A 22282-nucleotide genomic window follows, 5' to 3' on the forward strand; every position below is an offset into this window, starting at 1 on the left:
AATATGTTACATAGTATAAAAGTATTAATGTGCTATTTTACACTTCTTTTGTACTAAGTCTCTGAATCCAGTGTGTATTTTACACATGGCAAATCTCAGTTTAGAGGAGCTGCACTTCATGTGCTCACTAGCTATATGTAGGCTAGTGGCTGTCATTTGGGTACTGCAGATCTGTAGGGAGTAACTCAACTACAGGGGACTGTCAGATGCCAGCCCATTGTTGACACGTCATCTTATCTGTTTCCCCTCTCCCCAGGAGAAAGTCTGGTTAGCTACAACTTTTGCTTTTCACCACCAGTTAGCTCATATGCAATTGGTAAATGGCATCAGTATAAACTGAAGTTGTGTGTTGGTTCATACATGAAATTTTTTTTTTTTCTAGGCAGTGCAAATCAAAATAGTAGGAGTAAGGTTATAACCTTCAAATAGAAAGAAAAAGCCCTCAACTAGCTGTACAGGCAGGACCCCTAAAGAACATTTCAAGTCTGCTCCCCTTGCCTTGCATGGCTCCCCCTCTGTGGCAAGTTGCACTTTTCTTCTCTGTCCATTTGGATTGTGGCCTCAATGCTCAGAATTTCATTTCCATGTTCTCAACCCCAGCAGTTTAATGTCCCCTGAAGCAATCTGCAGCCATGCTGAGCTGCTTGCCTGTGCTGTTCAGGTTTTTGTTAGTGCTCTGGCTGTGGTAAAGTTGCATAGTTTTGAGTGATTTGCTCCTACCCTATTTTTCCCATAAAACTTTTAGCGTGCAGTTTTGCAGAGTTTAAGGTTTTTCAGGAAAACATTTATTATGTTACGGCAGAAATACCCATTACAGATACATGACTTCCTTTGTGAAATCCCTTTATTTTTACATATTTGTGGTCTCTGGTTTGAAGGGCTGAGAGGAGGACACTTGGAATGAAGGGCAGTCTGGATATGGACCACCAGAACCATCTTGACAGAGGGAGTGCCTATTAACAATTCAGGTCTGGAGGTCCCGTCTCATGTCGTGTGAATCACAGTCTCTGTGAAATTCAGCTTTGAATTTGACATTTTTTAATAGACTGAAGTTTGAGGTCCACTACTGAACCTTACTCAGTCATGCCTATCATCTGCTTTTGTTAGTTTGAATAGCAGTTCGGGGTGGTGGATGTACTTGAAATCTTTCATTATCATTATAGGTGTACCTTACGTGTTGTTTCCAGTTTTTTGGAGAAGGCATTAAGACTTAATTTCTAAGTCTGAGGATGTAGTAGAGAATTCTAGTGGTTGTCTTGTTCTGAATAAGGACACAAATGCCATAATATTTTACCCCTGAGTAGAGTGGAAACTAGTTTCACCTTTAGAAAAGCTGGTTGCATTTCCCAGCCTTGTTTGTTTATATAGAATTGTATATACTTCCCACTTGCCACCTAATGTCCAAGTTCCCTTATTCTAAATGCCAGGGCAATCTAATTGCTTAACGCCCATTTCTTGCTGAATTAGGTGAGTTTTGCTACATTTTTTGGGTCCATTTCCCGTAGTGCTCTCTTAGGGCTCCATCTTTCTCAGACTGTAGGTTATATCCTTCTCACCCTTAAGATCTACCTTCTGAAGTTCAGAGGATGACAAGTAGGAGGGATTATTCTGCCTTTGAAGTAGTGAAGATTCTGTCAGGGAAGAAGTCAGCATCGTACGTTGTTATGTTAACTCTCTGTCTTAGATGAATACTGTCCAGTCCCGGAGTCAGCACACGTTTTCTTAAAGGGCCGGATAGTGAAGATTCTAGTCTTCCAGTCTGCGTCCTCACTGCCACGGTGAACAGAGCAGAAGCGGCTGTGGACAGCACGTAAATGGCTGGCCGCACCGCACCGCCAGCAGGGTGCAGCCCGCCGATCCTTGTCTTCTCGGCTGGTGCTAGCATCCAGTCGTGTTGCCGCGTCTGCTTGTCACGTCTGCCTTGGGTTGGAGCTCCCTCCGGACGGGAGAACTTGGCCCACTCCTGTAGCTTGATCAAGTTGCAAGGATAAACATAAACCGCCCCCCGCCCCCCCCCGCCTTTTGCCCCCTCCCAAAAGCAAGACCCCAAGTAATTCTCAGTAGTATCCCTTTCTGAGAAGTCTTGAATACTTGCTTCATCAGTCTTAACTTTAATTTTTTAAGCTTGGTTTAAATGTGTATTACTTAAAACCAATTTTATCCACTTTTCCACAAATTCTACTTTTCTCAAGGAGATAACTTCTGTTTCTTTAAAGTAGCAGGCCTTTTTCTTGGTAATGTAAAGAAAGCATAAAGGGCACCAGACATATAAACAGTTTTTGCTTCCATTACTTCGTTGGGCCAAACAGCATCTACGAGGTGATCTCTCACCAGCATATATGTATGTAAATCTCTGGATTTAGCATTGAAAATCTGAGTTCAAGTTTTATGTATGGCTCTACTTTTCTTTGGATATGTTACCATCCTCAAATCACTTACTCTTTCTCTCAGCTTTAGACTCTACATTCTACTACTACTGCTACTACTACTACTACTACTACTACTACTACTACTACTTTTAAAAAAAAACCACTTCTGTTCTTATCCTGAAACATACAAATCCATCCATCATGGAATAGGATATAAAAATTTATGTGAGTTCTTAAGATAAAATAGGAGTTTTCAAAGAAATACTGTTTTGTAGCACTTTAAAGGTATGGCTGTACAAAATCATAACCACCATCATTGCTCTGACCTTGTTTTCCTGCTTGCATGTTACTTCATTTTGGAAAGAACTACATGGAGAAATTAAAAGCCTCAGTGCTTTTAATGCCTCCCTTCCCCCCCAGTGCTTTGGAAGATAATATAAACTGTAGCTTTTTAAATGGACAGTTACCTTTGTTCAGCTTATCATAGTCCTGATACTCAGAGGCAAAGCTGCCCTCCTTCAGTTCTGAAGTGCATCCTTTGGGCCCTGACCTAAAGCTCTGTTGCCTGCTTCATCATGCTTCCTATAAAATCTTTTACTTAGTTTGGATTCTTAAGAATGTGAGTTTACTCCTAGTCTTTCAGTAAACTATCTGTATCTTACTTTTGTTCCTCACTTTTTTTTTTTCCCTTCTTTTTGGCCACACCTCGTGGCTTGTGGGATCTCAGTTCCCTGAGCAGGGGTAGAACCCGTGCCTTCAGCAGTGAAGGCGCAGAGTCCTAACGACTGGACTGCCAGGGAAGGAAGTCCTCCTCACTTTCTGAAGTTAACAGTTGTTAGTTTTGCGAAGTGTTCTAGATAAATCTGTTTCGTAGAATGTGGAGTCTAGTCCCCATTCAAAAAGCTCCTGTTTCTGAAATCTCAACTCGTAGTGTACAAGTATGGTGTTGTAGTAGCCCATATTACTGTTCCTTTTTTATTTGCATGCAGCTGTAAAGCTTGATTTTTTGGGGAAAAAAAATTCATGAGTTACATCTGAAAAGTGCAGATTTTGGCATAGAGCAGAGATTTTCTTTAAAGTGTAATTTGGAGTATTGATTTTTCTTTGTAACTGAATGTGTTGGGGTCCTCATACCGCCCCCCAGGTTTGGTGATCCTCTTAAGAGGAGTCATAGGACCTTGATTACCATGGCTATGACTTACGAACCATGAAAGAATACAAAATGTAGTCGGCAAAGGGAAAAGGCATCTGGGGCAAAACCTGGAAGACACCAGGTGCAAGCTTCTAAGAATCGTGCCCCAGTGGAGTCACACAGCAGACGCTTCATTCCTCCAGCAACGAATTGGGACAGCACTGGTGAAATGTTGTCTACCAGGGAAGCTTATTAGAGATTTAGCGCCCAAGGTTTTTATTGGGTTTGGGTTCTTAGGCAGGCATCTCTGCCTAGTCTGGACCCCCAGCAGGAAAGCAGGTGCTCAGCCTGGACCGTACTGCCTGCACAGCAGCTTAGCCACAGGCAGCCACTCTTGCCGTTGCCGTTGTGGCATCAGTCCTCCCGAAGAGTCACCGCGCCGGCCAAGGGCCAACTCCACAAGCACGCTTTTCTAAGGGCTGCAGTCTCCGGTTCCATGTTAACTTTCCTGTATGCTTGAGCTTATTCCTGACTGATTGCTTCTTTCAGTCGTGTTCATTCTTGAAGTGTTTATTGAAGAATTCATTGACTACTATATTAAAAAAAAAGTTTAGGGTGTTTTACATAAATACATACCATCCAGCAAGATAAATTTAAAAGTAAGTAGATGAAGAAACCATCAGGCATCTCAAGCAGCGGTCTTGCTGGGAAATTTCCTCTCTTTTGTCACCTACATTTTGTTGGGCACTTAACCCCCTTTTGTCTTTTGTCACATCACTCGCTTTTTTGGGTCTGAATCTGCTTCTAGTTTCCCCAGTAAGCTGGGTCCTATCCAAGATTAAATCTCGGTCATTGCCTTTTCTCTTGCCATGCCGTTACTTCATTCTGAGCTCGTAGTGCTTGTTTATTATATTCTATGTGCATCCCCTAACTTTCATGTTTTTTCTTTAAATTTATTTATTTTATTTATTTATTTTTGGCTGTGGTGGGTCTTCGTTGCTGCGCACGGGCTTTCTCTAGTTGGTGGAGAGCAGGGGCTACTCTTTGTTGCGGTGCGTGGGCTTCTCATTGCAGGGCAAGGGTTCTAGGTGCGTGGGCTTCAGTAGCTGCGGCACGCAGGCTCAGTAGTTGTGGCTCGCGGGCTCTAGAGCGCAGGCTCAGTAGTTGTGGCTCGCGGGCTTAGTTGCTCCGTGGCATGTGGGATCCTCCTGGACCAGGGATCAAACCCGTGTCCCCTGCATTGGCAGGCGGATTCTTAACCACGGTGCCACCAGGGAAGCCCCCATCTTTTTAATGGAAGAGACTTCTTGATCCACTTCTAAATTCCTTTTCCTCCTCATTTCTTTTTTTAAGTTACAGTTGTTAGTTTTGCTAAGTGATCTAGATAAATCTGTTTCATAGAATGTGAAATCTAGTCCCTATTCAAAAAGCCCTTGGCAGAAGACCTTAATAGACATTTCTCCAAAGAAGATATTCAGATTGCCCACAAACACATGACAGAATTCTCAACATCACTAATCATTAGAGAAATGCAAATCAAAACTACAATGAGGTATCACCTCACACCGGTCAGAATGGCCATCATCAAAAAGTCTACAAACAATAAATGCTGGAGAGGGCATGGAGAAAAGGGAACCCTCTTGCACTGTTGGTGGGAATGTAAATTGATACATCCACTATGGAGAACAGTATGGAGGTTCATTAAGAAACTAAAAAAGAGTCATGTACCACAATGTTCATTGCAGCACTATTTACAATAGCCAGGACATGGAAGCAACCTACGTGTCCACCGACAGATGAATGGATAAAGAAGATGTGGAACATGTATACAATGGAATATTACTGAGCCATAAAAAGAAACGAAATTGAATTATTTGTAGTGAGGTGGATGGACCTAGAGTCTGTCCTACAGAGGGAAGTAAGTCAGAAAGAGAAAAACAAATACCGTATGCTAACACATATATATGGAATCTTAAAAAAAAAAAAAAAAAGTTCTGACGAACCTAGGGGCAGTACAGGAATAAAGATGCAGATGTAGAGAATGGACTTGAGGACACAGGGAGGGGGAAGGGTAAGCTGGGACAAAGTGAGAGAGTGGCATGGACATGTATACACTACCAAATGTAAAATAGATAGCTAGTGGGAAGCAGCCGCGTAGCACAGGGAGATCAGCTCGGTGCTTTGTGACCACCTAGAGGGGTGGGATAGGGAGGGTGGGAGGGAGACGCAAGAGGGAGGGGATATGGGGATATATGTATATGTATAGCTGTTTCACTTTGTTATACAGCAGCAACTAACACACCATTGTACAGCAGTTATACTCCCATAAAGATGTTAAAACAAAAAAGAAACCCTGTTTCTGAAAATTGGAATCCATGATCTCAAACCCTGCTGCTGCTTTATCAACTAAGTCTACTGAATATTCTAAATCCTTTGTTGTCATTTCAAACAATCTTCACAGCATCTTCACCAGGAGTAGATTCCCTCTCAAGAAACCACTTTCTTTGCTTATTCATGAGAAGCAATTCCTCATCCATTCAGGTTTTCAGGTTTTATCATGAGATTGCAGTAATTCAGTCACATCTTCATCTCCACTTCTAGTTCTCTTGCTGTTTCCACCACATCTGCAGTTCCTTCCTCCATCGAAGTCTTGAACCCCTCAAAGTCATCCGTGAGGGTTGGAATCAGCTTCTTCCAAACTTCTGTGAATGTTGATATTTTGACCTCTTACCGTGAATCATGAATGTTCTTAATGGCATCTACAATGGTGAATCCTTTCCAGAGGGTTTTCAATTCACTTTACCTAGATCAGTCAGAAGACTCACTGTCGGTGGCAACTATAGCCTTATGAAATGTATTTCTCAAAAAAGAACAGGAAGTTGAAATGAGCCTTGATCCATGGGCTGCAGAATAGATGTTGTGTTAACAGGCATGGAAACAACACGAATCTTGTCCATCTCCATCAGAGTTCTTGGGTGACCAGATGACTTGTCAGTGAGCTGTAATATTTTGAAAGGCATCTTTTTTTCTTAGCAGTAGGTCTCAGCAGTGGGCTGAAAATATTCAGTAAACCATGTTATATAAACTGATGTGCTGTGATCCAGGCTTTGCTGTTCCGTTTACAGAGCGCAAGCAGAGTAGATTTAGCATAGAGTTCTTAAGGGCCCTGGGATTTTCAGATGGTAAATGAGCATTGGCTTCAACTTCAAGTCACCAGCTGCCTTAGCCCCTGAGAGAGACAGCCTGTGCTTTGAAGCTTTGATGCCAGCCATTGACTTCTCTCTATGAAAGTAACAGAAGGCTCTTTCAGTCTACATTGGAAATCTGTTGAGTGTAGGTACCTTCATGAATGATCTTAGCTAGATCTCCTGGGTGACTTGCTGCAGCTTCTACATCAGCACTTGCGGCTTCACCTTGCACTTTGATGTTATGGAGACGGTTTCTTTCCTTCAGCCTCGTGAGCCAACCTCTGCTAGCTTCAGAGTTTTCTCTGCAGCTTCCTCACCTCTCTCAGCCTTCATAGAATTGAAGGGAGTTGGGGCCTTGCTCTGGACTAGGCTTTGGCTTAGGGGAACGTTGTGGCTGGTTGATCTTCTGTCCAGCTCACTAAGACTTTCTCCGCATCAGCACTAAGGCTGTTGCGCTTTCTTCCGTGTGCTCACTGGAGCAGCACTTTTAATTCTCCTTCAAGAACTTTTCCCTCGCATTCACAACTTGGCTAACTGTTTGGTGCAAGAGGCCCAGCTTGCTTCCCGTCTTGGCTTTCGACCTGCCTTCCTGACTGAGCTTCACCATGTCTGGCTGTTCATTCAGAGTGAGAGACGTGTGACTCTTCGTGTCACTGAGCACTGAGAGGCCATTGCAGGGTTATTAACTGGCCTCATTTCAGCATTGCTGTGTCTCAGGGAAGAGCGTGGCCCGAGGCGGGGCAGGCGGGGGCCGTCGGGACACAACAGCCTTCGTCAGTGAGGTCTGCCGTCTTGTGGGGGTGGTTGGTGGTGCTTCAGAACAGTTAGAGTAGCATATCAAAGGTCACTCACCACGGATCGCTATAAGAGATAAAGTCCCACAAACAAGTCTGAAATACCGCAAGAATTACCAAACTGCGACACAGAGACGCGGGGTGAGCCAGTGCTGTTGGAAAAGCGGCGCCGATAGATGTAAGGTTGCCACAGACCTCCGATTTGTTAAAAAACCCAGTAACTGTGAAGAGCAATAAAGCAAAGCCCAATAAAACAGAGGTGGGCCTGTAGTTGTTCCTGTTGATTGAAATGGTTAATTCTTATTCATTTCTTCTCATAACAGCTCTGGTTCTGACTGCTAATTAATTTCCAGGACCACTGGACCATCTATATTGCTCTTCCCACTTCCAGTTTTTGTTCATTGTCTTGTAGCCTCCATACCACTTGCCAGCTCAATTTTGGGGGTGGGGAGTTGAATTATGTTACCTTGATACTGAAAAATAAATACGTGGAATGAAATTGAAGTGCTAACAATTAGACTTTTGTAGTGGACCTTTTTGTATCATTAATCAAGTGTGGATATTTATATCTTGGTTTTTCTGAAGACAGTAGAAACCGTCATCACTGATGGTCTCTGAGATGTGTAGATTATTCATGAAACTCATGAGTTACTTTTAAGCAGTTTTTAAGAAGCGTTAGTCCTGTTGTGAGGAGATACGATGCCATCTTCATCATCTTGAAAGCAGGCACCTTCCCTGAAACTTAACTTTTTGAAAACTTCATACTGTTTTAGTTGAAATGTGGCAAAACTTAAAAGAACAAGTGTGGAAACTGTTTAAGAAGTTGAAAAATAATTGCAAAAACGTACTGGATAATTGTGACTTGTAGTTCTCTGTCAGTTGAATTTTTTTGCCTTTTTCTCTCTGTACGTTGTATCTTTATTAGAACTTTTATTTTTAAAAAAGCTACAAGTTGCTAGAAATGATAAAAATGAGGTTTTGCAATGATGAGTTAGTGATATACAGTGGTCTGTAGTCTGATAGAAACCAGTGTAAACATCAAATGTGACTTACAATTCACTTTGCTTTTTATTTTTTTCAGGGACCAGTTACTCTCCCCAAGAAAATTCACACAACCACAGTGCTCTTCATAGTTCAAATTCACATTCTTCTAATCCAAGCAATAATCCAAGCAAAACTTCAGATGCAGTAAGTATATAAACATGCCCAATTTTGTGTTTTTGGAATATGTTGCAAAAAAAATTTTTTTTAAATCAAAGTTGATCTTTTCTGAACGCACTTGAACTAATGAGCTGGCCTTATTATTTGAACTGAGCATGGTCCAAATATGCCATCTTGGTATTGTTTCACCAAGAAATAATATTGTTTGCATTCCTCTGTGGAGCAGAATTTACCATTGTGATATTTGAGATACAAAGAACTTTAGATTGTGAAACTTGTGACTTAACTTGAGCTTCTTCTTTTCATAATCTATAAACTTCTGTTAAAAAAAAAAATTCTATAAATTTATTGAGTTTCTACTTGTATTACATACTCCACAAGACACTAGTGACATAGAGGTCCGTCTCCTGAAAGGCATGAAACCCAGTGAAGAATTGGAGGTATTTCTAAAAATGAAGTAATTGTTAATGAAGTAACTGTTACTCAGGTTGAACTTTTTAGAGTCAAGGTTCAAACAAAAGTTTTAATACAGTCATTCAAAAATAAGGTTTCAATTTCCCAGGCATATGCTAGGTTGTTGATGTATATAGAACTAAGGAAATGTAGCCCATCTTAAAGGAACTTTGGGCCTGTGGTGGAGACGGAGAAGTAAACCAGTAAATCGATGCGTGTTAATGTTGCTGGGGAGCCCCCGAGAGGGGGGCTGCAGCCTGGATGAGGAAGGTGTGCTGGCCAGCAGACTGACTGTAACCCACGCGGTGGAAGAGGTTGGAGTTTATGTAGCATGGAAAGGAACAGCACCTACAAAGACATAGAAGTATGAAATAACACCACATGTTTGCCGAACACGGATTTCGATGGTGTGGAAGAATGGCAGGGGCTCAGGTTACAGAGAGAAATGGGGCCGGATTACAAAGCATTCTCTGCCTTTCCAGGGAATATGAACTATATGCAAAGGCAGTGGTGAGCTACTAAAAGGGTATAATCAGTGAAGTACCATATTTGCAATTTAAAAAACATCAGATAGCAGTGTGGAAAATACATCATAGGAAGGAAGAACAGCTAGAAGGCTATAGACGTGTAGGTTGAATCCAGCAGACATTGCCTTGGTTATTCAGGTGATCATCATACCTTAATCGGTATTGAAAACCCTTGGGGTTTATTATTATTTGTCTCTTGTTGAATCAGTGTAGATACTACATTTGCATAGAAAATTGAGACATCAGTGATTTTCATAAAAATTTTAGAGCAGTTTTAAATATTAGGGTCAAATTAGGAAAACAGGACTCATACCAGTTATTTTAGCATAGAGAATTTCAAATACAGGAAAGGAAAAGGAACATGTAGTGATTACCCCTGACGGCTGGGAGCAAAAGGAAGAGGTTGGGGTTATCAGAACCCAGTTGCTGAGAGGAGGAGCCTTGCACAGTTGGTGACGGTACCTCTGCGAGGTACGATGAAGCTGGTTCTGATTCTGGGTTGAGAGCTGGAAACTGGAACCTGCTGCGCTGCAAGGCTTCTTCCTCCTGCCTTTCAGCCCTCCTTTAATGCCTGGTACTGGCAGAATCTAAGAGGAAGCCAGCTGGCTAAACAGAATGTAATTGGCGTTATCCCAGCCTTAGCATCACAGAATAGAGAAAGGGTGGTATCGAGACTGAGACAACAGCTTGATGAACCTTCACAGGTGTTCTCATCACACTACTTGTGCTGAGTCATTTTCACTAAGACATATACTCAGGATTTTGCAATGAATATCTCTGTTTTTGTGAAAAATGGCCCCATTAAATTAACAGGCTAGCACTAACCTAATGTTCCCTTTATTACTGACAATTTAGATTTGGTATTTGCTATTAGGACAGAGGCGGGCCATGTGGACATTGTTTCGGTGGAAAAAATTCCTTGTTCAGGGAAAACAGTTTCTGATTATTTTGATTTTCAAGAAATGGATTGACATAATGAAATCAGAAAGAATAAATAATGGGCATCAGATAAATTTGAAAGATCCAAATTCTAAAGGGTGTCAGGGGACTGCACTGTGTGAGTGGAAACTGAAGACGGATTAAAGGTCATGTGTTTTCAGAATCAGGGTTCCCCTTTCTGTAGATTTCAACTCTAGGTATATAATTAACCTCAAGTAGTGGTCTTTTTCACCATAGTGTACCCAGGGGGAATGACATTTTTACAAACTATAAATTTAATGTTACCTGAGAGCCTGGCTTTTGAACATTTCTGAAGGTTACTTGTAAACTGACTTTGTCCTAAAATCACTTCTAATGGAAGGTTTTTGAGTAGTAAAGTAAAACATAAAGTCACCTTTCATTAATACTTTCATAATGAAAGAAGAGATGAACAGAAGAATATCAGGTAACCCAGGTCAACACGTTATTTGAACCCAGGTTAAAATACGGAATAGCTTTTTTTTAAAAGTGGGTTTTTATTTTCTCTTTGTGCTTTTTAAGTTTTAAATCTGTCTTTGAAAATCAGTAGCAGTATTATTTGGAGTTACGCACACAGATATGTGGTTGTATGGATTTATATTTATCAAGTTAACTGTTGGAAGTCGAGTTGCAATTACCTTGTTTTTTTGGTATGAAGATATTCACATGTAGGCCTCCTTGGATTTAAGTATGTAGCCTGTTGAACGCCGCCTCCTTCCTAACATAAATCATGGTAGGATTGACAGACATCACGTAGGCTGCCTTAGATTATGTTACGCATATTCCTGATTTTTTTTAAGAGATCTCTTTATTCAGAGAATCTGTTTATTTAGGAAGAGAAATTTATTTCCATTTAAAGACATTATAATTGGAATCTTCCCTTAAGTATCGTTTACCAATTTAGATTTGCTGGAGGTGCTTTAAATTCAGTCCTAGGTTACTTTGCATTTATACTCCAGCTCCCCTTGTTATGAATTAAATATCTTCTGTTATCAATTAAATATCTTCTGGAGGTTTTAAGTTGGAGGCTCTTCTTCAGATCTATTCTCTGTAACCAGTCTTGACTGAAGATACTCTACCTAACCATAGAACTCTTAGGACTCCATGAAATTCTTTGTTTACAGTGAGTGCCATCTTTGATGTTATTTAATAAACTATTCTTTATTAACAGTGCATAATTAAATTTCGGGATTAACACTTTATTTTCCATAGTTTAACTTTGAGAAGAAGTGGTGGAAGTCTGTATTTTGGAGGGAGTAAATAGGCGGATGCTTTTTTATTTAAGAAGAGGAAAGCAGCGTTGATATAAGTTCTAAAAGAGATTTTGAACTGAAAGAGTAGACGGTTGCTTCAGTAACTATTCAGTGCCGTTCTTATAGAGCGGCCATTCCATGCTTCGTAGTCTCAGGGCCTCTTACAGTCATGAAAATTGAGAGCTTTTGTTTACGTGGACTCCATCGTGAGTAACCATATCAAAAATTAAAACTGATAAATTTGAAAGATAATTTAAAAATTGTAAAACTATTACATGTCAACACATGTAATATATTTTTTTGAAAAATAACTTTCTATTTTTTTGAAAAATAGACATTGAGCATCTCTTTAAATGCCTGAGTAGAGAGAAGATACCTAGAATTTCATAGTTGTTCTACCTTCAGTCTTTTGTGATATCAGATTTCCCATAAAGCCTCTGAGAAAACTCCCCTGTGTTCTTGTGATAGAATGAGGAGGAAAAAGACAGAATTTGTCTTAGTATTATTACGAAAATGGTTGTGATTTTGTGAATGATCTCGGGGTCCCTCAAGGGTCCCTGGGCAGCACTTGGCAACTGCAGCAAGCCTAATTTAGAAAACTTGAAATGTTTGCAAAACTCTTGTTGAATTCTTAATTTTAGATACCTTTTTTTAATCAGGGAACTTGAGACTCTAATCTATAGCATGGTGACTGTAGCTGGTGACACTGTATTGTGTAATGGGAATGCGCTAGGGGAGTAGAGCGCCAGTGTCCTCCCAGAAGAAGTGCCTGTGAGCGAGGTGACGAGACAGACGTGGTCATCGCTACTGTGTGCGCTTTAGATGTCTTACAATTTTATCTGTCAGTTATACCTTAGTCAGGCTGAAAAAAATACAACCTGGGGGGGGGGATTTAACACCTGCTGTTGCATATCAGCATTTAAAAACATTACCCTGTTACTTAAGGGTTTTTCCCTTAACCTTTTTTTGAGGATAGAAGTAGGGTGGAGAAGATGAGCTTAAGTTACTAGTACGTGATTGCAGTGCTATACCTGGAGCACATTCTGTCAAGTAAGACATTAACTAGTACTAACCTAGGGTTTGGAGAACCCATGCTCTTCAAGGTTCTGGTCTTTGAACTTTGAACTGTCCTGGAGGTTGTGCCAGAGTGGACATTGACCACCATGAGATACACTGCCTCGTTGAGCTGTGGTAGTGTCTGTCCTGAAAGCAGGCCTTCAGCTTGGGAAGCAGTGTGTTAGCACGGTGCGCCCTGACCGGGGCTCCTCGTCTCTCCAGACAGGCCGCAGTCGGCACAGGCGGCACTTTGCGGGGCACGGGCTTAGACCCTCCGCTCTACTCTGGTGGCCTCTGTCCCCTGCCTCAAACCCCCTTCTGCCTCTCCAGACCAAACTAGTAGCCCCATGTGGCCACTTGCCCAGCAAACCACATCTTCCAGATACATCCATAGAGGCGCTCAGTGGGCATGCTGATTTAGGTCTAGGGAGTGCTGGGTGGTGGAAGAGAACCTTTTGAACTTGGCCTTCTGTGATTGGCTTTCCTGCAGCCTGGCAAAGCCTCCTGGAAGCTAGAGGGCTTGAGAGTTAACTCTCCACTGATCTTTAGAGGTTTGGAAGCACAGGGCTGATTTCCAGCAGCTTCACGATTTTGAGACACCAGCCTGAGAACATAGTCTGCCTCATTTCTTCAGCTGTCCTCAGGATCCTTACGGCATTTCCAGGATCGGTATTGACTTAGCGGAAGTAATAGATGTCCAGAAACCTGAGTTTTGATCCTTTCTTGTGCCACTGATTACTTTTGTGACCTGTGGACAACTTGTAAGTTCTCTCAGCTTGTTCCTACGTGGTAGATTAAAGAAAGCTGGGTGTAGGCAGTACATAAGAGTCCCTTTCCTTAAGCTTTAAAATTGTGTTCCTCTGCACTCTGGTGAGCCCAGAAGGAGGATGGGCTGCCAGAGTATAACCTTATTTCATTTTAGCCTCAAAGCTCCTTTGAAAACAGTAAAATTCATGTACAAGTGTACTTGGGGTTCTACCAGATTTCCTGGAGCTGGTGCAGGCACTTAAACATTACTTTTGTTGAGATTAGTTCCATGAGAACTGGGCCTTTCAGATATTTCTAACTTCATTATAATTTTACAGTGCCTATGAAATTACTAGCAAGAAATTACTGTATCTGAGAACTTTCGGAAGACAGACCAGTTTTAGTTACGGGGAAATGAGCAGCACCGCCGACCCTGTGTGCTGTGGGAGACAAGGTCTAGTTAATACTTGACCCAGCTCGTGGATTTCGAAGTGGAAACAAATCCATAGCTGCTAATTAGCTTTGTGTTTACATTAAAGCTTTTTTGTGTGTGCTTTTTTCCCACTAAGTAACAGTGAATACAGGCAGGCTGTTCTCTGTCACACTCTTTGTGATTACTGTTGTGCCTTAGAGTGTTTAGAACTGATGTGCTCTCATGCCATCAGATCAGTCAGTTGAGAGTGGCTTTTCCATGTGACTAGATTTCAGCAATTAAAACTGTGGTAATGGGGTGCTTTGTAATGCTTTTCTAAAGTCACTATGATGTTAGTTTCGTGTCATTCTTCCTGTGCCTAATACACCTTCTAATCTGTTTAATTTGATATTTTATAGAGTTTTCCATTGTTACCCTTGAAGGTTTTCATAGACTAGGGTCTCCTAAGATATATATGCAGATAATTACATCTTAGACATCTTAGATCAGGGCACTTTTATCTCAAGTCTTTTTCCATATGTATGCCTTGAAAACCATTGACCTTCTTGATATTTCATACCAAGTGATTCAGTTGTATTAACGTTTTCTAATTTTCTAAAATGTGTTTTCAAGCCTTATGATTCTGCCGATGACTGGTCTGAGCATATTAGCTCCTCTGGGAAGAAATACTACTACAACTGTCGAACAGAAGTTTCACAGTGGGAAAAGCCAAAAGAGTGGCTTGAAAGGTATTTGCTCATCTAACTGAACAGTATTTCTCGCTCTTGGTTCTACAGGCTGACGTCTCAGGGTGCGAAACCTTCTAAGCTCAGGCTTCTTAGTGCGATGCTCACCACTCCTTCATTGCAGCGGTTGGCCCGTTGTCTGTGTTTCCCGTAGTTTCTCTTTACCTTGAAAAGCAAAACCAGAAAAACTAGGACAGATGCGCAGCTGTCCACAAGGGCCTTGTGAACAGTCAGTGTGTTTATGTAATTTAAAAATCTATATTAATCTGTAATCTATCATACATCTTCCCTATAATTTGTATTAGAAAACTTTATCATTCTTGTAGGACAATAATATGTTTCCTTCATATATGTAGAATTATCATTGCAGAGTTTTGGTTGTAGGGTTAATGGCATGTAAATACTGGGTATAATATTGCCATCAGTGAGAAACATTAATGTTGTTTGCTATATCCCATGTCCCACACCAGTTGAATGATATTACTGCCTTGTTTTTTTATGTTCCGTATACAGTTTCTTTGAGCATTTGACCAGAAGTGTTAAATATAGATTCATTGTATCTCTTGTAATTTTTATGGGTGTATCTTTTATTTTTAGAGAACAGAGACAAAAAGAAGCAAACAAGATGGCAGTTAATAGCTTCCCAAAAGATAGGGATTACAGAAGAGAGGTGATGCAAGCAACAGCCACTAGTGGGTTTGCCAGTGGAAGTAAGTATTAATTTCTTTCTTTGAACCAGTATAATGTTTGATTCATTCCTGTAGTTTGTTTACTTTACAGATTTATGTGCACAGCCGTTTATATAGGTAAACTAAAAGAAATAGAAACATAAAAGGTTTTCTGTGTTGGGTCTGTCCTCTTAACGTGCATCGTTTTGTTCTTGAAATGGTGCACGTGGAGGTGTCCATCACTACCCGTGATGGCTCTAATGCCGCTGAGTTGGTGAAGAAGTAAGATTTCATGCTGTGGATTGACCAGAGACCCCACCCCCATTTACACTGGTCACTGAGAAACCTGCTGGGTTTCAGTCCAGTAACTGAACGATAGCCGCACACAGAGAGTGACGTGAAGTGCCTGTCTTCGTCTGTGTTATCAGCAAGAAGCTTGTTCATCCGTGTATCTGGAAATGGGTTTCACCATGATCGTAGATCTGTGTGTCGTCTCCATACTGTGGGCACCTTCAGGTTCTTTTGAGGTCAGATTTTGTCCGAGTTGGACAATATGGGTAACATACATTTATTTTTAAGTTCAGATACAATTTGAATTTGAAGATTTTACTAAATATATTCTATTCCCAGTGGCTTGTCTTGCCTAGAATAAAATTTAAATGCCACATAGAATTCTTAGGCTCTTCATCAAATTTTGAAGTTTTGAGAATCTTTCGATGTGTTTTGGGAATTCTTAGACTTAAGCGTTTGAATTCTCCTTCTGTAACTCAAAACAAAAAAGTAGGGTTATATTTGTTCCCAGTGGAGGATATTGAATTTTTGATGGGAGAAATTACTTAAGGTGAAACAAATAATATAGTTCTGTAGGACTGAATGTTTAAAGTATGTTCCCTGGAACATTTAACTTTTTATGTTAGTGAAATTGTACCTAATTCTTAGAAAATAACAGTGGTTTAAAGCACTGAAGTTAGGAAATTTAAGAATATTGTATTTTGAGACAGAAGACTTGGGTTGTAATCCCATTTCACTTAATATCTTAAGTAACTGTGACTTTTTGGCGAATAACTAAAAATGAGAGGTTTTCCTTTCCAGGTTAAAAAAAATATAGTGCCCAGCTTGTGGTCCTCCTGAACAAATTGTGGATATCCAGGAAGAGTGGCTAGATGAGTGTAAAAATAACGTTTTTTGGTTATTGGGCCAGGCCTCTCCATGTAGTGGCTGATGGTTCCTAGAGAAGAAAAGATCAGAGCCTAGTATGTTTGTTCTTTCCAAAATAACCTAATCACTCGTCCTCTCTTGGGGTAATTAGAGGTCTGATAGAAAAGTTGATGGAAGTGAAAATACTATTTTTGGCTGCTTAATAAAAATCTTTAAGGAAATAAAATCAGAGTTGTGGTTTCAAATTATCTGTGTGCATCTTTTTCTTTCAAAAGGGAAATCAGTTTTTTCTTCTTTATGATTTCAGAAGTTAGGCATGTTTGTTATTAAAAGTAGAGAGAGGGAAAGTATTTTAATCTCATGACTCAGGAACACTTGGAGACATACGCTTTTTTCTAGCTGCCTGTGAAAGTATATAAAAACTACATGTGCATGTATTTTACACCAAAAATAGGATTGTATGTTACTGTTCTTAACCTTTTTCTTCTGTTCAATAATGTTTCAAGGATATGGAACTTCCCTGGCGATCCAGTGGTTAAGACTCTGTGCTTCTACTGCACGGAGCGCGGGTTCAATCCCTGGTTGAGGAACTAAGATCTCGCGTGCCGCGTGGCGCGGCCATAAAAAATTAAGAAAAAAATGTTTTCCAAGGATTTGTTTCCTTTTGCCATTTTATAGTGCAACGTACGTTAACTGCATGGTGTCCCGGTTTTGGACGTGCCCCCATTCGTAAATAATCCTCTCTCCGTGGATACCTGCGTGGTTTTTAGCTTCTTCCTGCAGTGAACAATGCTGTTGTTGCTATTTCTGCCCACTTCCCTGATTACTTCCTTAGCTAAATTCCTAGAAGTGCAGATGAGGAGTCGGTGGGTCTTTGTTTGTACTGAAATGTACTCCTTTATCACACTTCTTGAGTTTTAAGTAATGTTTGAGAAAGGGCTGCAGCTGTATTGCTGCTACTTTTTTTTTAATTGGTCAGCTGACTGTACTTGGCGTGATAGTAATAATGGTCACTAGGCACTGAAGTGCTTAACTTTGTGTATCCAAAAAATGCTGCCAGAGTCTCCTATGTGTCTGGTACGTTGGTGTTCACGTAGGGTAGGGCCTAAAGCTCTGTTGTCCCGAACAGCCAGCTAAAGAGGTGTGCGTGTGGAGGGGGCAGGGAAGGTTGGGAACATTTCATACATAAAGAGGTAAAGGTAGGAAAAAAGATTCTTAAAGAGCGTTTTTGTGTTTCGGGAGTTTTGGCAATGTAGCAAACAATATCCACAGTTTGACAGTGAAGTTGTAGGAGTAAAATTTTAAATTTGGTATTACTGCTGCTGTAATTGTACTGGCGTAGTTGTATTATTGATTATTTTTATTACCTTTAATCGGTGCCTCACAGACTGATTGCTCTGTGGTTAGAGAAACTTTAACTTGGGTTCCTCAGCAGTGGCACGGATGGCGCTTGGGGTCAGGGAATGCGTGTGGATTCCGTCCTGTGTTGTAGGACGTAGAGCATTACACCTGGCCTCTCCGTGCCAGCCCCGGTAGCACACCTCTCCTCGCCCAGTGGTGGCACCCAAAATCGTCTGCAGATGTTTGCTGAGTGTTCTTGTCGTGGGGCTGTGCGGATGGAGTCTCTGCTGAGCGGCGTCGCGTCTCGAGTCGTGAGCAGGAGAAGGCTGTTGGCGCCATAGCGCCCTCGTGTGCTGTAACGCTCTGCAGTGTCTCTGCTGCAGGTGTGCGCTGACAACTTGAAAACTGCTTTGCGGTTTAAGCCTACTTCCTTCTTTGTGCGCTCGTGCTCTCTAGACTTGGAGGAACCATGAACTGGAAAAAACGACACAGTATTCAACAGGGAGGGCATCCTTTGGTAATATCATTACATATCATGTGCTTGAATCTTAAGGTGTTTTTCTCCTTGGAAGTTGCTTTAATCCTTCAGTTACTGATGAGACTGTTGTAATTTAGGCTGGAGATTTTTTGACAAATACATATTTTGTTATTGTGATTGTTGAAATTTTCCTTCTTTTGTACTCTTTTTGCGGAAGCAGAAGTACTTTTGAGTTTAAAATATTTTTGTGGCTTTAAATTGGGAGAGGATCTGTTTTTAGCATGACTGATAATACTGGGTATATTTTTCTGACGTTGCTGCAGATGTAGGGCTGCTGTTTTCAGATGGCATTATCTATAACTTGATTTTATAACTAACTCTGGTATTTGTTAGCATGATTAAAAATATGAATTGATGTGCTTATTGAATGCAGAGTTCTTTATAAAATTCAGCCATCCCAAAATGAGGTCATTTAAGCCCTAGTACCAACTACTTTAGAGCCCACTAATTAGCTACTTCAGTATTCAGAAAAATCAGGCTAACAACAAAGTAGTATTCCTTTGTAGTTGAACCACTGTGGATAATTCAGTCAATTATTAGAACCAAGATCCATATTTTAAAAGAATGGACCGTTTACCTTTTCTATTTTTAAAATAATTTTTTTTTATTTGAGTAAAATGTTATACCTCTCCATATATTGATCTTTTAAAAAATGTTCTGTTTGAGCCATGGTGTGGTTCTAAAGAATCCCCCAAAACTAGTAGCCCACTTGAAATCTCAGTATAGATTAAGTACTTAGAGTTGAGCTAAAATTCCTCTTGCAGTATTGGAATATTTATATGCTAGTGGTGAAACTGCAGGCGCTACCTGGGCTTGCAGTTTTATAAAAAGATGTTAAACACAAGTATGTTGGTAAATTGGCTGATGTTAAAGACAGGATTCTAACGTCATCTTTTTTCTTCCCCTTCCATCATTTCCGACATCTCTTTTTCTGAACTCTGAACTAAAGTGGAAGACAAGCATTCCAGTGATGCCAGTAGTTTGCTCCCACAGAATATTTTGTCTCAGACAAGCAGACACAATGACAGAGACTACAGACTGCCAAGAGCAGAGACTCAGAGTAGCTCTGCGCCAGCCCAGCACCCCATCAAACCAGTGGTCCCTCCAGCTGCTGCCCCAGGCTCTGTGCCTTGTAGTCCATTCACGCCGCAGTCTGATCACCAGCCAAAGAGATCATTCGATGCTAATGGAGCATCTGCTCTCTCAAAACTGCCTACACCCACATCTTCTGTCCCTGCACAGAAGACAGAAAGAAAAGGTATGCCGTTATCACTAGATGCTGCACGTTGAACTGTAGTTCCTTGAGTTTCTGATTATATGACATGATTTCTGTTAGCTTAAATAAGACGCTTAACTGTAAATTCTTTTAAAAAGTCTTCTAGAATGTTACTGCATAGATTTAGATCTAGAGTTAGCCATATTTAGCTTTTTTCTTTTTCTTTTTAATTACGAAGCCTCAGAACTGTTTTTTGCCTTTGACACTTTGAAGTCAAGTGCTTAATTTATAACAGTTAGTAATGGATACAATAACTTTTCACAGCTAAATGACTGTCCCATCATACTTGTATAAAGCAATTTTTGGTTTTTGTGATAATTATCTTCATGATATAGTTTAGAAATTGTCTCAATTTTCTATTAACATTTAATATGAATAGAGACATTTAAAAACTTGTCATTTCCGCATGCATGCAACTATTGGTTTCAGTTTGTGAATTAGAAAACTGAGTTGTGGGCCATAAGATAAGGAGTCTTAATGTCTGAATTATGAGTTAAGTCTGAAGAGTAGAAGTTGAACTTTGCAACCCAAATTGTGTTTATCCAACTCGGTGCTAATAACCATAGAAGGTTCAGAAAAACTGTGGCAACCACCACTTGGGGGGCAATGCATAATGGAAGAAGCAGGGTGATGGGATAAGCCTATTTCATAGACCAGCCACAGTCCCAGACTTAACCCAGTTTTGAGGAGCTAAGGAAATTTGAGAAGCATTAAGTAAATAAATCACCTTCGGTAGACCCCTTAGCAGATGAATTAGCAGATTAGCATCAGTAAATGTTGAGGAATTTTTATGTCCTTTGGGTTTAGGAGATGCTGTGTGGACCTAATGAGTCTTTAAGCTTTTACTCTATTGTCTGACTCATTACTTCACATTGATTTGACTTGTTGGCAAAGGATTTAAATAATTGGGTTTCTTTTGCTTCTAGTTTGCTCTCCTTTTATGTATGTTGTTTGAATTTCCCCTGTAGCAGTTGTTACACATTACTAAACATACTTTCATCATACAGTGCATCATATACAAACAGGTGATTCCAGATGTTGTCAGATTTCCCAAAGATGGCTTGTAACAAAATTCATATGCACAAGTCGTATTTGCCCTGATGCGGAATTAAATTTACTAAAGGGAATTCCTGAGAGAGAAAATCTGAATTAATGCATTAACTGTTAGTGTAGTAATACTTTCTAAAGGATGTTTTTGGTTTTTCAGTTCTGCCGGTTTTATTTTGGTTACAGAAAAAATTTATTTAAAAAACACTTCTCAGTTTGAAAAAAAAAAAAAACAACCTTTGACCTTCAGAAAGATCTTTGGTCTTTATGTCATATTACCTGTTGTTCGCGCTTACCTCCGTCTTGGACTGTTTTCTCCCCTGACTGCTGGTGCTGCCCTTCAGTCCCCTCGCTCTCTTCTCTTCTCGCTCCGTAAATAGCAGTGGAGCGCAGTCTTCACTGTGGTTTGTTCTGTTTTCTTGCCCAGCATGTCCTCTTTTGCTGGGTAGCAATTCTCATGACTACCTTGTCTACATAAGTGACTCCCAAATCTTTATTTCTAACTCACACACGTCTGCTTCCTTCTCCAAGCAGTTGGTATTTGTTAACATCTCCCCAGAATATAGTGTGTCCCAAATTCCTCCCTTTTCCCTCAGTTTTTAGGTTCTCAGTGACAACACTATCCTCCCAACCATTCCATGTTCTTCAACATTCTTGCCCATCCATCCATCAACAAATCTTGGATTCTTCCTCCTGTGTCTTACCGGCGTGTATCGTTTCGCTCTCTCTTGTTATTGCCACTGCCATTATTGAGACTCAGGTCATTGCTCTTGAAATAACCTTCTGATAACTGCTGTGCTTCCTTCTACCCAGTCTATCCACTGACAGTGACATCATTGTAAAATTTAGATAGGATGGTGTTATTTCCTTGCTTAAAATTTTCTAACGGTTTTATCCAAAGGAAAAGTCCATACTTCTCAGTAAGATGATAGCAAGTCCGTGACAGTCTGGTTGCAGCCTGTCTTACTAGCTTGATCTCCAGTATTTCACTCTTAAACATTCCCTGTATAATTCATCTGCTGCAAACTTGTACAAAGTTTTTTAGATCGTGTTATGCTCTTTCATGTTTTGATCCTTTGCTGAAAAGGACATATTCTTTCCTCCATTTCCATTCTGTTGAACTCAGTACTCTTTCTTTAAGGGCCAGCGTTGATGTCCTTAGGTTCTCAGTGTCAGTTAACCTCTCAAATACTTTGTTTTTTTTGTCTGTTACTGCACTTACCACTTTATAATTTTAGTTCCTTCAATTAGACTATCCTGTGTAGGGTCAGACGTTATGATTTATTGCATTTTGTACTTTTTTCACTCCCTGACCTCTCCCTCGAAGCTTCAAGCACCATTCCTGACAAACTTAACGTAATTAAAGATTAACTGTGTACCAGGTTTGGTGCTAAATGTTTTGTACACATTTTAGGTTATTCCTTAAAACAACATTGTGAGGGAAAGAATTGTCTTCTTA

The 22282-nt window shown here is 40.4% G+C and overlaps 1 protein-coding gene across 4 annotated transcripts in view; it reads left to right on the forward strand.

The window, feature by feature from the left end:
• Positions 1-22282, forward strand: part of WAC (WW domain containing adaptor with coiled-coil) — an 88239-nt gene that overhangs the window by 44199 nt on the left and 21758 nt on the right. For 3 of the 4 annotated variants that reach the window (XM_059909191.1, XM_059909190.1, XM_059909192.1), the window contains exons 4-7: positions 8565-8671; positions 14683-14798; positions 15393-15505; positions 19450-19758. In XM_059909191.1, the coding sequence (XP_059765174.1) occupies positions 8565-8671; positions 14683-14798; positions 15393-15505; positions 19450-19758 (645 nt within the window). The remainder of the gene's footprint in view (positions 1-8564; positions 8672-14682; positions 14799-15392; positions 15506-19449; positions 19759-22282) is intronic. The other variant, XM_059909202.1, reaches the window with a different exon arrangement.

The sequence above is a fragment of the Balaenoptera ricei genome, chromosome 2, assembly GCF_028023285.1.
Source record: "Balaenoptera ricei isolate mBalRic1 chromosome 2, mBalRic1.hap2, whole genome shotgun sequence".
In the NCBI taxonomy this organism is placed as follows: domain Eukaryota; kingdom Metazoa; phylum Chordata; class Mammalia; order Artiodactyla; family Balaenopteridae; genus Balaenoptera; species Balaenoptera ricei.